At 36.5% G+C, this 18,172-nt stretch overlaps 1 protein-coding gene and 1 long non-coding RNA gene across 2 annotated transcripts in view; both read left to right on the top strand.

Moving 5' to 3' along the window:
• LOC308549361 (membrane cofactor protein-like) overlaps positions 1-16,422 on the top strand; it is a gene marked incomplete at its 5' end in the record, with an annotated part of 35,419 nt that extends 18,997 nt beyond the window's left edge. Inside the window, 3 exons of the mRNA XM_081121897.1 lie at positions 2,046-2,228; positions 2,594-2,638; positions 13,447-16,422. Of these exons, the coding sequence (XP_080978023.1) occupies positions 2,046-2,228; positions 2,594-2,638; positions 13,447-13,511 (293 nt within the window). The 3' untranslated portion in view covers positions 13,512-16,422. The remainder of the gene's footprint in view (positions 1-2,045; positions 2,229-2,593; positions 2,639-13,446) is intronic.
• Positions 6,565-11,812, top strand: LOC308548710. The gene is made up of 3 exons (XR_013997651.1): positions 6,565-6,612; positions 7,562-9,981; positions 10,046-11,812. It is a non-coding gene; the product is annotated as an uncharacterized lncRNA (long non-coding RNA).
• Positions 16,423-18,172: the final 1,750 nt, after the last annotated feature.

Here is an 18,172-nt window from a genome sequence, read left to right as displayed (position 1 = left end):
AAAGGAAGAGCAAGTTGACTACAGAACAAAGAAAGAGAAAGAAATAATAAAGACAGAAAACAATAAAATTGGAAAAAATGTAGAAGGAATCATTGAAACCAACACCTGGTTCTTGGAGAAGATCAATAAAATGGATAAACGTATGGCCAGTCTGACAAAAAAAGTAGAAGATACAAATTACCAGATTCAAGAATGAAAAAGAGAACATCGCTAAATATCCTACAGACATTTCAAGGACAATAAGGAATAGCATGTACACCTTCATGTCAACAAATGTGATACCTAAATGTTCTCAAAAGCTAAAGGAGTTCATCACCACCAGACCAGCACTACAGGAAAAGTTGAAGGGTCTTCTTTAAGAAGAAGCTAATGAACAAAAGAATCTGACAAAGTAAATAGATCCAGAGACTGACGCATTCAACAGACAATCATATTTCAGAGGAAAGAGGGAAGGGGGGTGGAGGGTGGGAAGAGATTAAGCAAATGGACATTTGGTTAACCCATGGACACAGTAAATAATGGGGTAAAGACCTGGGGAGGGGGTGGGAGTGAAATGAAGGGGGTCAATTGCGGGGGAAAATGTGATACCTGTAGTATTTTAGACAATAAATTAAAAAAAAACAAACATGTTACATTGCCCCACCCCTCTAAGTAGAAATGACAGCTGACTTCTTTTAAGGAACTGTAGAGACAAGAAGACAATAATATCTGGTAATGTACTGAAAGAAAAACAAACAGGCTACAGAAATCTGTCAAGGAGAAATCTTTTAAAACTGAAGGTAAAATTTTTAAAAAAGAAAAAGAGTTTAAGCCCTGGCTGGTGTTGCTCAGTTGGTTTGAATGTTGTCCCACACACCAGATGGTGGCTGGTTGGATTCCTGGTCAGGGAGCATACCCAGATTGTGGGTTCAGTCCCCTATTGAGGCGGATAGGAGAGGCAACCTATCACTGTTTTTCTATCACATTGATGTTTCTTTCTCTCTCTCTCTCTCTCTCCCTTCCACTTTCTCTGAAATCAATAAAAACAAGTCCTCAGGTGAGAATTAAAAATATATATATTTTGACATAAAAGCTAAGAATTGTCACTGCTCTACGTGCAACACAAGAATTGCTAAAGAAAGTTCTTCAGGCTGAAGGGAAAAGATACCTGATGGAAAGCCAGGTCATATGCATTTAAAAGGCTGTGCATTATGAACCCTATGTAGTGTTCAGATTTAATCTTATAAAATGTTCCCTTGTAAATACTGCGCAGCCCAGTGTTTTGTTTGCTTGTTTGTGATTTTTTCCAAATTCTGCCAAACCCACTGCTGGATCCTGAAATCAGGCTAGAGGGTCGTGCCCAGCACTTTACTTTCTAAGAAGCAGAAGAGAATGGGAAATACCTGAGTACATGGGTACAAAGGCTAATTATTAAGTTTTAACTTTATCTCAGGCCTGTGAGATTACAATACAAAATGTGGGTTTTGATCTCTGAGTTCTAATCCAAAATATTTGGAAAACACAGCCCTGCCTCCCCTGGCCTTTCTATGTCTCGCACATCCCAGTTCTCGTATGTTGCTGATACCTGCTGACTTTCTCTCTGCATATGTTTACATGGCTAGCTTCTTTTCAACTTTTTACATTTGAGCTCAAGTATTACCTTAATACAAGAGGCTTTCCTGTCTTTCTAAAAGATCAGGATACTAATCAGTGTCAGCATGAAATTTTTAAAAATTCCTAGAGCTAAAGAGCATCAAAAGTTGCTTTTGAACTTACCTGAAAATTGTATGTGGTAGTCAGACCTTTTTCAAAACCTGTCAGTAATGGGAAAACATACAGGAAACCAATCATCTATAATGACAGTCTGTTCTAGGTGGGAAAAGGTTATTAGATGTCTCTATATCTGTTTACTGGAATTAAAATGCACAAAATATTTTTTAAAAATTATCATTCTACCTTCCATTCCTTGCCTCTTTGTTCCCAAGGGAAATTGCTAATTTGTACTAGTTTTTCTTTCCTATATTAAAACAGCTTTCCATTAATTCTTGAACTTTTTCACTTTTCAGTGGTCAAATGTGAATATCCAGTAGTCCAGAATGGGCAAATTGTGTCAGGAATCCAAAAAAAATTTCTGTACAAAGCAGCGGTTACATTTGAATGCAACAAGGGATTTTACCTTGAAGGCAACAGCACTATTGTCTGTGGAGCTAACAGTGCTTGGGAGCCTAAGATGCCAAAATGTATTAAAGGTACAAAGGGTGTCTTTTTTGTTTAGATTTTATTGCTTTGACATTAAATATCGATGATATGGAGTAATTGAAAAGAAACAGTTTTTGTAATTAACTCGGTGTTCTATTCCTTTCCATGACGAATGTATGACATAAAATTTATGTTTTCATAGGGTCCTAACACATTATGTACATCACACAGGTGTCTAAATTTCTGGTTTGGGGCATTTCTTATGTGTAAAAACGTATAGCCATCATTTTTCAGAGAAAATTGAAGCATGGGAATTTTTACCTAAAAAATTCAAGATCCAAAGGCATAATTCATATGAATGATAAAAAGTAATAATTACCAGGTGGTTTATCCTGTCTTTGTTATATTTTTTCAGGGTCAACACCTCTCAGTACTAAATCTACAATTTCCAGTGTCTCAGGTTTGGTAACTTTCTGCTTTTGTTTTTCAAAATTCTTTAAATGCGTGGTGATTTTTTAAAAGTCCTTTAAATATCTGGTCACTTACACTCATCCATCCTTTTCAGTAAAGAAAGGAGGAAGAACATATTTACCGCCATCCTAGTTATTACACCTAGTGATTCTAAAGCCATTTGCCACAGTCTGCAGACATTGGAACAAATGTGGGCGTGTTATGTAAGCCTCAAAAGTGTTTACTAATACATAAAAAGATTGAATGCCTTCCTCACTGGTTGACAGGAAGGTTAAAGTGGGATGTATTTAAAGCAGCACAATGCCCGGCATATAGGGAGCTCTTAAAGGAAGCTTATTTTTGACTTACAGCATCACTCCAATTAGTGTTAGTGAAAAGGAAGGTCCATGGCTTTTTTCTTAATACGTATGTTTTCTATGTCATCAACTTTGCTATTTTGTTATTTTTTTAAACGATCTGTTGACGCCTTTACAGGGTATCTTTGTGATCCAGGTTGATGCTTTATTTCCTAGACTGCAACCGGTTTTGTGCTTTTCGTGTGGTACCATTTAAACTGGCAAATTGCTGCTGTCTCTAGAACAAGACCCCCACCTCTCCCTGCCTCATATAATCATTCTTTTTCTCTTTACTGGGCATTTTTACTTGGCAATAGAGGTAAATTTCATAGCAACTGAAAGTCAGGAAAAGTCCTTAATTATTGAAATGAAATGGAGGACTTCTTGCACGGACTGCTGATAACTGCTTGGCTTAAGACTTGGGAGATTATTTTGATATGATGGAAGAAATTGTCTTTCTGATTTTAGTGCTTTTATCTCTGGCTTCTCTTTGTTTTCAGCATAAACAGGAGACAAGAGCAATACAGTAGTCACCACTTATCAGCGGTTTCACCTTCCGAGGTCTCAGTGACCCACAACCATGGCCTGAAAATACTAGGTAGAAATTTCAGGAACAAGTAATTAATAAGCTTTAGTCCCCTGCCATTCTGACTAGCAGCTGAAATGGCACCCTGTCCCGCCACTGTCCACAGGCTGAGACTCATCCCTGGTGGGCGCGTTCCCCACACTTCTCCACGCGGGCACCGCAGCCGCTCACACCAGCCCCAGGAGAAGGGGTAGCGCAGCGCAATCGGATGTTCTGAGAGGGAGGGGCCACATGCACATTGCTTTTGTTACAGGATATCGTTATAACTGTTCCATTTTGTTAGTAGTTGTTCATCTCTTACCTTGCCTATTTAGAAATTAAATTTATTATAGCTATATATGTACACTAACAACATGGTATAAATAGAGTTCAGCACTCCCCAGGTTTCCAGGCGTTGGGGGGTCTTGGAATGTATCCCATGTAGGCCAGAGGGGACTGCTATAGTGCGAAGACCTTCAGCCTGGGCCCACCTCACACAAGGTACTAACTTGGCTCTACTTATTCCAATAACATCGTTTCTGTGGGCGTGGTTTCCTGTTAAAGGTAAGAGTGTTGAACTCAAGCAAATTTCAGTTACTGGCTTCTAATGTCTATATTTCCTGTTGTCCTAATAGTTTAAAGGATTGTGGGGAATTATGTATGTTGACATAATTAGAACACCTTTTTATAATTCTTCTATCTGGAACCTGGTAGCTTCCTTGAGTACCTTGGTTGAGTGCTATGAGGTTTTGAGGGAATGAGATGGTTTTTGGTGGACTGATACGTTAAGGTTGGGTGTGAAGTTTATGCTCATGAGCCCACCCACGTTTACTTACATGGCCCCGGTGGGTAAGCGACTGTGGGATACTATGTTTTTTGATATGCTCTTTTAAAAGTGCTGACCATGAGAATTCATCGAGGATTTATTAAACACTGATACTGTTCAGTGTTTCAAAGAAGAGAGGATTGTGGAGAAATGTTTAGAAAGAAGGTAAACTACAGGGATCTCTTCTTAAATATCAAAAATCAAAATTCCTCATGGGACTGTCAGAAAACTATACAAAAACAATCAGTAGCAACATATGATGATGATAAGGGAGATATTGTTCTAATTTGAAAAACTATCTGTGAGCTACTAAGTGAGAAGCAGAAGGATAAGATATGTGGTATGATAGTAATTGGATGGTAATATTTTAAAGATACATATGCTTATTTGGAATACATTATTTTTATGATTTTTTATTAGTTAATTTCTACGATATCCATTCTAAAATACAAAGCTATAGTGAACATTCTTATACAAAATTCATATGTACTTGTATAGAGATACATTTAGGTAACTTCCCAGAAGTAAAATTGAAAAGTTAGGAAAGCATGTGTATTTTTCATTTAGAGAAATAATCTTTTTTAAAAAATCAAAAATTAAATTAAATCCCTAATTTTGTATAGATAAAGCTGGTACGTGAAATCATTTATTTTTCCAGGTGTCAAGCCTACTGTTACAACCACACATACAATTACAAGTAAACCAGGTTCGATAACTCTTTACCCTACTTACATTATTAAGAACTTCATAAAGTGATGGGGAAAAAATAATGTCATGTGTTAATTTGCATTTCTTTAATTGTAAACAAATCTCCTTTTGGCCCACATTTATTTATTCATGCATGTTCTTAGTTCATTTTTCTGTTAGGTTTCTAAAAATTTTTTTGTTGATTTGTGAGGACTCATTATAAATTAAAGCCCTTTTAATATGAAGCAAACATTTTTTCTATGATTTTTTCTAAAGGACTTAATAAACTGGTAACAGAACAGATTCAATGACATGGAAGCATGGATCAGACTGATGAATGTCAGAGGGATGGAGGAAAGCGGGTGGGTGGGTGGAGGGGGAGAGAGTAACCAAAGAATTTATATGCATATACGCACAACCCAAGGACATGGACAATGGTGGGGAGAGGGACTGGGGAGGAGGATGGGATGGGGTGGAATGTGTCATTGGGGAGAAAAAGGCACATCTGTAATATTTTAAACAACAACAAAAGAATAAGTTTGTATTTGCACAAGAACAAACGCACCAAGGTCTGAGGATTAAAACAGCATCGATTATTGAGAAAATGTTATGATCCAGATGAACAGAGTAGCTAGATTTCCTCAATAATACTTTCACGAAAGAATGCAAATTAAATTAAAAAATAAATTAAACCACACACACACAAAAAATAAATAATAAATCCAGTTAAATCCCTAATTTTGTATAGATAGAGCTGGTGCATGGAATCAAATTTATTTTTCCAGGTGTCAAGCCTACTGTTACAACCACACCTACAATTACAAGTAAACCAGGTTCGGTAACTCTTTACCCTACTCATATTGTTAAGAACTTCATAAAGTGATGAGTAAAAAATACTGTTATGTGTTAATTTGCATTTCTTTAATTATAAACAAAGCTGAACTCCTTTTGGCCCACATTTATTTATTCATGCATGTTCTTAGTTCATTTTTCTATTAGGTTTCTAAAAATTTTTTTGTTGATTTGTCAGAACTCATTATAAATTAAAGCCCTTTTAACATGAAGTCAACATTTTTTTTTCTATGATTTTTTTCATCACCTTATTTTTACTAGTTTTCTTTTAAGATTTGATAAATGGTTGGATAGAGATTACTATTTATAATTTTTAATTATATCAATAGTATACAAATGAAAAGCTGTAAAATTTCAAATATTACAAAAGTATACTGAATATTAGTCTCCTGTTTCTGTACTTTGTTTCCTGAGTTAATCACTTAATAGTTTAACTGTCTTTGTATCTGTTTTTGTACATTAACATCCTTATATGTATAGATATAAATATTTTATGGGTGTTTTTGTTCTTGTTGTAATTAACCAGAATTGGAATCATGCTGTTTAGATATTTTTTTATTTTTTTATCTTTATTGTTGAAAGAATTACAGATGCTGCCTTTTTTTCCTATTGACCCGTCCCCTCCACTGGCCCCTACATCCTCACCAAAGGCTTGCAGCACTTTATTGTCTGTGTCCATGCGTTATGCATATATGCATGTAAGTGTTTGGTTAATCTCTCCATACCCCACCCACTACCCCACCTTTACTCAGAGATTTGTCAGTCTGTTCCATGCATCTATGTTTCTGGATTTATTCTGTTCATCAGTTTATTTTGTTCATTAGATTCCACATATGAGTAAGATCATGTGATACCTGTCTTTCTCTGCCTGGCTTATTTCGCTTAGCAAAATATTCTCTAGGCCCCTCCATACTGTCCCAAAGGGTAAGGAATCCTTCTTCTTTACAGCTGCGTAGTAGTCCCTGGTGTAAATGTCCCACAGTTTTTTTGTCTAGTCATCTACTAGTGGGCACTTGGGCTGTTTGCAGGTCTTAGCTATTGTAAATTGAGCTGCTATGAACATAGGGGCGCATAAGTTCTTTGTGATTGGTGTTTTCGGATTCTTGGGATATATTCCTAGAAGTGGGGTCACTGGGTCAAAAGGCAGCTCCATCTTTAATCTTTTGAGGAAACTCCATACTGTTTCCCATAGTGGCCGCACCAGTCTGCATTCCCACCAGCAGTGTACAAGGGCTCCCCTTTCTCCACACCCTCGCCAGCACTTGGCATTTATTGACTTCTTGTTGGCAGCCACTCAGACAGGTGTGAGGTGATATCTCGTTGTCGTTTTAATTTGCACCTGATGATTAGTCACTTTCAGCACTTTTTTCATATCTGTTGGCCATCTGTATGTCCACCTTGGAGAAGTGTCTATTTAGGTCCTTTGCCCATTTTTTAATTGGATTGTTTGTCTTCCTTTTGTTCAGTAGTATGAGTTCCCGATATATTTTGGTAATTAACCCTTATCAGACATATCCTTGGCAAATATGTTCTCCCATACAGTGGGCTCCCTTTGCGTTTTGTTGATGGTTCCTTTTGCTGTGCAAAAGCTCTTTATTTTGATGCAGTCCCATTTGTTTATTTTCTCCTTTGTTTCCCTTGCCCTAGGAGATGTATCTGCAAACATATTGCTACAAGAGATGTCTGAGATTTTGCTGACTATGGTTTCTTCTACGATTTTCATGGTTTCACAACTTACATTAAAGTCTTTCACCCATTTTGAGTTTATTCTTGTGTATGGTGTAAGTTGGTGGTCTAGTTTTATTTTTTTGCATGTACCTTTCCAATTATCACAACACCATTTATTGAAGAGACTGTCTTTACTCCATTGTATGCTCTTGCCTCCTTTGTCAAATATTACCTGAGTGTAATGGGTTGGGTCAGTTTCTGGGTTCTCTGTTCTGTTCCATTGATCTATATGCCCGTTCTTGTGCCAGTACCAGGCTGTTTTAATTACAGTGGCTTTGTAGTATAACTTGATATCTGGTATTGTGATCCCTCCAACTTTGTTGTTCTTTCTCAAGATTGCCACAGCTGCTCCGGGTCTCTTTTGGCTCCATATAAATTTTTGGAGTATTTCTTCTAGATCTGTACAACCTTCTGTTGGTATTTTAATAGGTAGTTCATTGACTCTATAGATTGCTTTGGGTAGTATGGACATTTTAATAATGTTAATTCTACTGTCTTAGATTGGGGTTGTATTTAGATTTAGCCCTACCCTTTTAATGACTTTAATATATACCATATTTATTTAACTATTTTTTTTATCAGTGGTCATTTATATGTGCAGAAGTTTTACATTAGTAGGTAGCTAGATGTATTATTTTTTTCACCAATGTCTATGTGTGCTGTGTCTTCATTATAAAAGCTATAGATCTGCCCATGCTGAAATTACATAAAAATTTCAACCATATTCTGATTGCATTCTTTGCACTTAAGTGATTGGTACATCTGAAATGTATAGTGGTATATACATCTAGCCTTCTCTTCAAGTTTTGAAGTGCCAGTTTTTATCTTACATGAAATTCATGGGTTTTATAGTTGTATCTCTGTTCCCTTGAACTCTGTCCATGCCTGTCCCAACACCAAATCTTTGACTTTTCACTCTAGTACAATGATATGTTTTAATATCTGGCAGAACTCTTCCTTTTCAGAAATGTTCAAGCCACTCTCTATGCTAATTTTTGTAGATCAACTTTTATGTTATTTTTACCATTTTAACCATTTTAAGTGTACATTTCAGTGGCGTTAAGTACATTCACATTGTTGTGCAACAATCGCTTCTTCGTACCTAAAACTTTTAACTCTCAAAATGAAACATTATACCCATTAAACAACAACTCTCCACTTCCCCCTCATCCCATCCTTGCCAATTGCTATTCAGTTTTCTCTGAATTTGACTATTTTAGGGACCTCATAGAAGTGGAATCACTTCTGCCTTATTTCACTTAGAAAAATGTGTTCTGGCTTACCTCACGTAGCATAACGTTTACAAGGTTCATCTCTCCTGTAGCATGTTCCAGAACTTTGTTCCTTTTCCTGGCTGCATAACATTCCACTGTTTGTACATACCACATATTTTATCCATTCACCTGATGATAGACACGGGTTGTTTCAAACTTCTGGGTATTCTGAATATGCTTCTCTGAAAAATGGCATTTGAGTAACTGTTTGAGGCCTCTTTTCAAATTTGGGGGTATACACCCTGGAGTAGAATTGCTGTTATGTAGTAATTCTGCGTTTACTTTTTGAGGAGCAGCCATACTATCTTCCACAGTGCATGCCATATTTTTTATTTCCACCAGTGGTGCATGACAGTTCCCATTTCTCCACCTCTTTACCAATACTTGTTATTTGTGTTGTTGTTCTTGTACTAGTCATCCTAATGTGTATGAAGTAGTATCTCATTGTCATTTTTATTTTCATTTCCTAATGATTCGTGATCCTATTTTCATGTGCTTATTGGTGGTGTTTTATATATCTTTTTTGGGGAAATGTCTTTTCAAGTCCTTGCACAATTTTGACTTGGGGTGTTTTTTTTGTCACTAAGTTTTAGGCGTTCATTATATATTTTGGATGTTAATCCTTTATCAGATGTATTCTTTGCAGATATTTCCTCCTATTCCATGCATTGTCTTTTCACTCTATTGATAATGACCATTGATAAAATTTTTAATTTTGCTGAAGTCAAATTTGTCTACTTTTTTGTTGCCTATGCTTTTGGTGTCACATCCAAAAAACCGTTGCCATATCCAACGTCATGCAGCTTCCTCTGTGTTTGTGTCTATAACTCTTATGGTTTTAGCTCTCATGTATAGATTTTTGGTCCCCTTTGAAGTCACTTTTGCATATGATGTAAGATAAGGGTGAAATTTCTTCCTTTGTGTGTAGAAACTCCGTTTTCCAAGAACCAGTTGTTGAAAAGATTGCCCTTTCCCAATTAAATGTTGTTAGCACCCTTCCATGCAATCATTTGACCATATAAGCAAAGGTTTATTTGTAGGCTCCGTACTGTGTTCCATGGGCCTGTCTGAATTTCTGCCTGCACCACTGTGTTTTGATTACTGTAGCTTTCGAGAAGCTACAATAGAGGTGAGTTCTCCCAACTTCGCTCTTCTGTTTCAAGATTGTCTTGGCTATGCCTAGTCCCATGAGGTTCCACATGAGTTATATGATGGATTTTTCTCTTTCTGCAAAATGCATATTCAAGATGGTGATGGGCCTGCATACAACCTGTAGGTTGCTTTGTGTAGTATCAACATCTTAACCATACCAAGTCTTCCAGTGCATGAACACAGGATGTCTTTTCATTTATTTATATCATCTTCTATTTCTTTCAGCAACGTTCTGTAGTTTCCAGTGGAGGAGTCTTTCACCTCCTTGATTAAGATTCTTTTTAAGTATTTTGCTCTTTTTTTTTTATTCTCAACCAAGGATGTGTTTAATAATTTGAGAGAGATAGGAAAGGGGGTGGGGCAGAGAAACATGGATGCGAGGGAGAAGCATGGATTGGCTGCCTCCTGTACATGGCCTGCCAGGGATCAAACCCAGAACCTAGGTTTATGCCCTGACCAGGAATCAAACCTGCAGACTTCTGGTGTACAGGACGACACTCCAACCAACTGACACTCGCTCAGGATAGTATTTTATTCTTTTTTCATGCTATTATAAGTAGAATTGTTTTCTTAATTTCCCTTTTGGTTTGCCCATTGTTAGTGTATAGAAATGCAACTCGTTTTTACTTGTTGATTTTGTAGACTGCAACTTTGCCTAATTTATTTATTAGTTCAAACAAGTGAGTGTGTGTGCATGCATGTTTATGTAACTTTTATAGTTTTCTACTTAAAAAATTATGTCGTCTAAAACAGAGGTAATTTTCTTTCTTCCTTCCCAATTTGAATGCTTTTTTTTCTTGCCTAATTGCTCTAATTAGAACTTTTAGTCAAGCTCGGTCATCCTGTCTTGTTCCTGATCTTAGGGGAAAACTTTCAGTCTTTCACCACTGAGTATGACGTTAGCTATGGGTATTTCATAAATGGGCCTTATTATGTTGAAAAATCTCTGCATTAGAGAATAATCTCTAAATCATTTATTAAGCCCTTCTGTATCTTTTAATCATAAGTAGAATCACAGTGAATCCATAGGCTAATATTGAGGCTACACTAATGATAAATTTGCATTCTGTACCACAGAATATTGTCACAGGAAATGTTACTGGAGAGGAGGAAGAATGCTGATGACAATGAATATAAATTCATAATGTTTAATGATACTACTTTAAATGAGAAACTTTAATATAATTTATATGAGGAAAATAAAATTATAAGAGATATTGTATAAAGGGAAAAAATCAAAACCTATGAATTTAGGAGTCTGTAAGCTTTACTATTTTTCATTTCTTTTTAAAATTATTTTCTTATTTTTTCCTGTAGGAAGTTCTGCTCCCAGTAAGGAATCACCAAATAGTGCCAATGATTTAGGTATTATTTTGGTTATTAATTACACTCCATTATGAGAACTTAGAATTCTACATGGAAATACTATATTTCAATTATCTGTAGTGAGAGGAGAAACAACCTGTCATGGAATAATTGACATTTGTATTTATTTTAATAGTGCAGATACCATGACACATGTAAGCAGTAATATGGAGACACATGTAGATAATACAGTTTTTAAGAGGTCCCTCAAATTGAATTCCTAGTAGGGTGAGGTAACTTTCTCAACTTGATGTGTTTATTTGTAGGTTAAAACATATAAAACCTAACTTGCTTTCCATGTGATGGTATTATTTTGTAATGGCACTTTGTAAATAAATTTCCTTTCTATTCAAACCTTGTGTACACAAGCCTTAATGTACTCTAAGTTGGGCTGTTTTTTCCTGAAACAGGTTGTGCGTCACACTTTCTGTAGGCTCACATAGTTCACACGATACATGTTAAAGGAAAGGGTCAAGTATAGTTGTGACAGTTAAATGAAATATCAGGATTTTTGTTGACTAAATGAAGAAAAATGTGTATTCCTTTTCTTTTTGTTAGAGTAGTTTAGTAAGGTTAGTCTTTTTATAAAATGCACCTTAGGCCTGTTATGGTTTCCCTCTGAACACTGTGGTCAAACTGTCACTGTACCAGTAAATCCAAAGCCATTTAACTCATTAAACACTTGATAATTTTTTATGAGGTAAAAAGAGCTGAGATAAACATGACATTGGTTATTTTGACCTATACAAATTTAATAAAAATAATGGCAGTTTGGAAGCAGAGGTACTACTGAGCAACGTTTCTAAGATTTAAGATTTTGTAGTATTATTTCTTGCTCTCTGGACAGCCCAAAATGCATGTTTAAGTTTCTATGCATAATTTGTCCATATGCCCTGGTGTTTCATTTGCCTTTTTAGAATGTTCTAGGTAATTGAGATTGTCTTAATTTGGGGGTGAGGGTGGGGGTGCATAAGGAAGGATAGATAAGAGAACTCATTATTTGTCTAGACTGCAAGATAGGTATGTCTATTCAATTGAAAGAACTTCATTAAAGACATTCCACAGATGCACTTTTGGGGAACAACTGAAATGAAATTCCTAACAAAATCATAAGAACGAGAGACTGAGTACTGAACTAAACCAGCTCTCATGGGACAGTATGTCTTAAAATAATTCTCCTCTAATCTAGTAAATTCTAAGTTTTATCATAACCTCTCCTAATTTTTATAATAATTCCTATTTTTATAACCTGGCGGGGTTACTACAGCACAGAACAATGATAAGTGAGGTTGTTATTAAAAATTTCACAAGTTAGTACCTAAGCCTGAAATCCAATTAGAAGGGTTCTGTGATCAAAATGCGCTGGACTCACTAGCAGTCACACTAAACTGGATTGATAAACTGTTTCTTTGCTGTAGTTTATAGATGATCTGATCAGAATTAAAATGTAATTGCCACCTGGAGACCCACGTGTGCTCAGTTATCTTCGAACTGGTTTTATTTTTTTCTCAGATGGAAGTCTTATTGCTGTGGTTGTTCTTATTGTACGTGAGTGTACCAAACTTGGATACCACTTAAATCAAAATATTAATGTGAATGAAGGCACTTTTAAGTGATTTTTCTAGTTTCTCCAGTTTTTATAGCTTAAAATTAAGTAAACCAGTCTAGAAATACCTGACCTTTTATATGATATTCTACCCTGTGTTCGTGATTGTATATTCTTTTGTACTCTATATGTCCACTTAGTAACAAACCCTAAACATCCCCAATATGCTTTGAGTAATATTCTAAATTAAGCAAGGACTGTTTGGCTTACTGTGGACTCTTTAAGTGATTCCATGGAATTGCATTTAGAGAGTGAAGAGTCCAGATGGAATATGAATGTACATATGCTTAAATAAAATAATATTGCTGCCTACTGAAATGTTACCAATAGTAATTTCTTGTGCTAGATTTTGAACCTTGGTAATAGTTTTCAGAGTTACATGTAATTTGTTTTCTGCTTTTTTATAGTTCTTGGCGTTGCAATAGTTGACACCTGTGTGTACAAATGTCTTCACATCAGGAAGAGAGAATAAATAAACATGGTGCTTGAACGTATTGGTGCTCCTCACTCTCTACATATTTTGTGCAGCTTTTGTTTGCACTCTGTATTGCATGCTGCCTTGTTTTAAAAAATGTGCTTTTTGTGAGTGTGCTGTCAGACTTGCATTTCCTTACTAAAAATATTTTCACGAACTTTTAATATCATTGTAACCAGACTAATCTGCAGATTTGTTTTAGCTGTTATGAATGTAAGAAAAATTTCTGTGTGGTATAAGGTTTAAGTTCTGCAGAAAATCATGGATCATTATAGGGCCTTCCCTACCCTAGGTGCACCCTGTTTCCTACAGTGGATTGGTAGCCAGGACTAAATTTAAGATAGTTCACTGTGGAGACTTTGACAATTCTGTTCACTGTAATTTTTAAGATGAAAGTTTCCATCTGTCTGTATAATTTAAATAGTTGTAAGAAGTTATGCACATGTCTTATTCAAATACCCAATCTGCTTGCCTTTCATTAGAGTTGTTATTTATACATATTAAGCTGGGGAATTAAAAGCAACATCATCTGACTCTTTTCTTATATTGTCTTAATTTACTAGGTAGCAGTAAATCTCTAGGGTTAAACTATAGTTGCTGAGAGGGGTAAATTACCAAGGCACCTCATCAACTTAATCTGCCTTTTTATCTATAAAAATGGAAAAGGGGGGAATTATATCTTCTAAGGACAATGTGGTTTATATGTAAACATCACATTTAAATTTTACTGAAATGATTTACAATGTAATGAAAGTTTTAGAATAAATCCTTGAGCATAGACCAAGATTAAAATATTTGATTTTTAGTGATTTGTTTTCCCCTGTCATTTTGGAGAGAGAAAGTTTTGAAATCAAACTAATATTTTAAGATCTTTTGTATTTGTGGTTTCATAATATGTTTTCCTTTTATTTTAATTACTGGGTTTGGGCTATGTACTAAGAGTACATCCTTCACTCATAAAGAGCTCAAACTTTTTTTATATTATTGGTTATCTTTTAAAAAATATCCACAGTGCCTTCATTTGAACCTTAAATCATATTGTAGAACTCATGATGTGCATATTTGATTTCTCTATTTGTAGTATAATTTTTAAATGACATACACAGCCCGGCCAGCGGCTGGGCGTCGACCTTGAAGCAGGCGGTGGTGGCTCGGTGCCCATCAGGGCACATGCCGGGCTCTGGGCTCCATCCCCAGTCGGGGGCCTGCGGAGGCGGCCGATAGATGATGCTTCTCTCATCGAAGTTTCTGTCTCTTTATACCCTCTCCCTTCCTCTGTCTAAAAAGCAATCAAAATATATTTTTTTAAAGATAAAATAAAGTCACAAATACACAGCAGTCTGAGTAGGAAATGCTCTCAGTGGAATATTTTTACAATTCCAAATGGTTCACGTAGAAATAATTTCTAAAGAAAGCAAAAATACCTTTGTTTCTTCACTTTCTTTCTTTAAAACATCGCCACATCAAAATACTTAAAGGTTCTTAAACAAGTCTGAATCAAACACTCTAGCTGTCACTTAGTGGGTCTTTTAAAAGTGAAGAGGTGTCTTCCCTTGTAGCCCTGGAATAAAGGTTCAGTCCCTCCGCTGACCTGAGGCTCCACGTGACCACGATGCTGGGCCCGGGCTGCACTGTGAGGGGCCAGGGTGGAGACGATTATTGATTGATGTGCCTATATTCTTGAAATTTCAATAAACAAACACCACGTTTATGGGCAAATTTTTCTCCTGTTTTAGATCATTAGATTTTCAAAAAATATGTTTTTATTGATTTTAGAAAGAGAGGAAGAGAAAGGATAGAGAGAGAAACATGGATGAGAGAGAAACATCATCTATCCGCTGCCTCCTGCACGCCCCCTACTGGGCATCGAGCCCACAACCTGGGCATGTGCCCTGACTGGGAATGGAACCAGCCATCTCTTGGTTCATGGGTTGATGCTCAACCACTGAGCCACACAGGCCAGGCTAGCTATTTGGATTTTTTTAAAGACTCCTCCTCATCTTATGTATATGCTCTAGAAAGGATGTGGGGTAACACTTCGCTTTACCTGCTTTCTTTTAGGGAAAGTAAAGATTTTTATTACATTCTTTGCACTGTTTGATGTCTATAATCTCCCTTCCAAAAAAAAATTGGCTGCCATTGCCTTAGAAACTAATTTACGAGACTAAAATGTATGCAGGTACTTCTCTATTTCTAGGGGTAACTCTGGAAGCAGGGTACCAGGCACAGATAATCAAACGTTGCTGTTAAAACTCGGTACCAAATGTATTGATGTAAACTTGTACTTATGAAGATTTAGAATACAATTACCCTTCTATAATCTTCATACTAAAATAGAAAAATAGCACAAGTGCTCATTTTTAAAATTATTAAACATATTTAAGTTACTTGATTAAAAATGGCCATAAGGTAAGAGATATATATTCCACCACTTATAATGTGGGGAGCTACTTACTCTAAGTTACAATCAAGAGTTTGGGAGTAGATTCAAGAAAGGCCGATGGAAAGGGTCAATTTCTTGATAAAAGGAAAGTGGTGTCTTTGATCCCCGGGCCAAGGGGAAGACAAACATTCCTACTAGAAGGGCAGCCAGGGCCTCCCAGCCCCCTCTCTCTTCTTGGTCTCTTAGGATTGCTTGAGGCTAAAACCAATTAGTTTTCAGATTGTTGTAGGCTTCAAGGTGTCTGAAATGCTCAGTTAACTTAATGTTGAAGTTAATATAAAATAACTATAAGTAGAAATTCAAGTTTAGATTTTCATTGCCTGCAAATACCTTCGCTATTTTATCAAATAAATGTTTCTTTAAATTTATATTAATGCTTATTTATCTCTCTTTATATATTGGATTTCTATTTTTAAATGTATTTGAATAAATTGATTCTACTACTGCAGAAAATAAAATGAGTTGATTTTGAAACAGAAAACTAAAGCTGTGTTGGGAAATTCAGCGACAGGCCTAAGCATTGCCTCACTACCCACAATAGTCCGCAGGAAGTTGCTCTGTCACAAGCCGTCCGGTAACAGTGGTGGCTCGCGGTGGTGGGCTCCCACCAAGAGAACTACTCAAGTTGCAGATCTAACCTGTAGCTCTGGCACTCACTGGGTAGGAGCCCCTGAAGGGATGGCAGTGCCGAGCATTCTGGAAAGCCGGCTGGGCAAGTTCCGCTTTAGTCTGTATGCTGTGGTCAGTTCGCCCAGACAGGAACTACAACTGCATTTTCCAACTTAATAGTTAGTTATTGGTAGTTAATAGTTCCAATTTAATAGTTAATAATCCTACTGAGGACTTCAAAATGGCTAGTCCAATATAAGATATGCTGTAAGTGTAAAATACACACTAGATTTCAGAGTTAGTGTGAAAAATGTGGTTAGCATAACAAACTTTGGTTGAAAATACCTGTTAGGCTTTAAGAAAATAAAGAGTATGGCAGTCCTTACTTCTAAGCCAGTGCTACATTCTTGAAAATAAATATGTGAAAATAAGTGATTATAACTTCAACTCTATATTTAACTCAGAATTCCAGTTTATTCAAACTCATCCTCCTAATGCCCCTCGCCAGAGATTGCAAAGGGAAGGAACGCTTTCCAGAGTAAAACAGTATTTACTCTGGTTCACTCTGATCTTCCAAACGTCCTTCTCAGGGCAACATTTCTTCAGCCCAATTTGTGCTACTAAAAATAAAAGTGTAAAAACCCCAAACCTTTAAGAATAAATGAGAGCGGCAGCCCCTCTTGTGCCCGCTTGCTCATTTGGAAGAGGCCCTGCCAGCTGCAGGGACTCCGAGCGGGAGGGACCTGCTCCACCTGAGCATGCAGTGCTCCCTGAGCTGATTTTTCCTCCCTTCACGGGGCCACCCACCCACACAAAGTTAAGCTGCCTTTTCTGAAATACGTGGCTTAGCGGTTACCTTGCCTTTTAGCAGGTGAGGGGAGACCCCCGCAGACTAATTCTGATACCACTTGGAGCTACCTGATGAATTGACTTCCTACAAAACCGCCTACCGTCAGGTGACTTGTTTGAGTGAGAGCTTTCTGTTCCAGCAGGGAGGGAACCCCCAGGCCAGAGTTCACAGTGGATTCTGTCTCCCAAAGAGGGGGATTCTCCCTAAGAAAACTACAAGCCACAGTGTTCACTCTGCACCGAGCCGGCGCTGTTAGGCGTGTTAGCGCCTTCTAACCTTTTACAGAAGTATGCAACCCACTCCAAATAGCCATGGACTCTTAGACACTAACTTGACGGCTTCTCTAAATCACCAAGAAGTTACAAGTAATTTTTTAAAATGGAATTTTACCCTATTTACTGTATGACTATGTTTCAATAATATTTTAGTTAAGGAATCAAATTTGTGTAGATTCCCAATTTTCAATGTTCTTCTTTTAGTTTGATGGCTGAAGTACTATACACATATGCGTAAAAATTTTTTACAGTAAACAATATTTAAAACACATTTTAGAGTTGTTGAAAGAATTAACCTTAAGAGTTGGCATTCATCTTTGAACAAAAAAGATTTCAAAATCACTTTCTGTACAAATAAAATGTACTTTCATTTTGTACTACATTTCTTTAAATTGGGAAATTTTGCTTAAAAATCACTTACCCACCTTAATATTACCAGTAATATTGTGTTGACTTGCCCTATAACTGCAAATGTTATTTA

This window comes from Miniopterus schreibersii, assembly GCF_964146895.1.
Source record: "Miniopterus schreibersii genome assembly, chromosome: 19".
NCBI lineage: Eukaryota > Metazoa > Chordata > Mammalia > Chiroptera > Miniopteridae > Miniopterus > Miniopterus schreibersii.
This window is presented reverse-complemented; position numbering and strand designations above follow the sequence as displayed.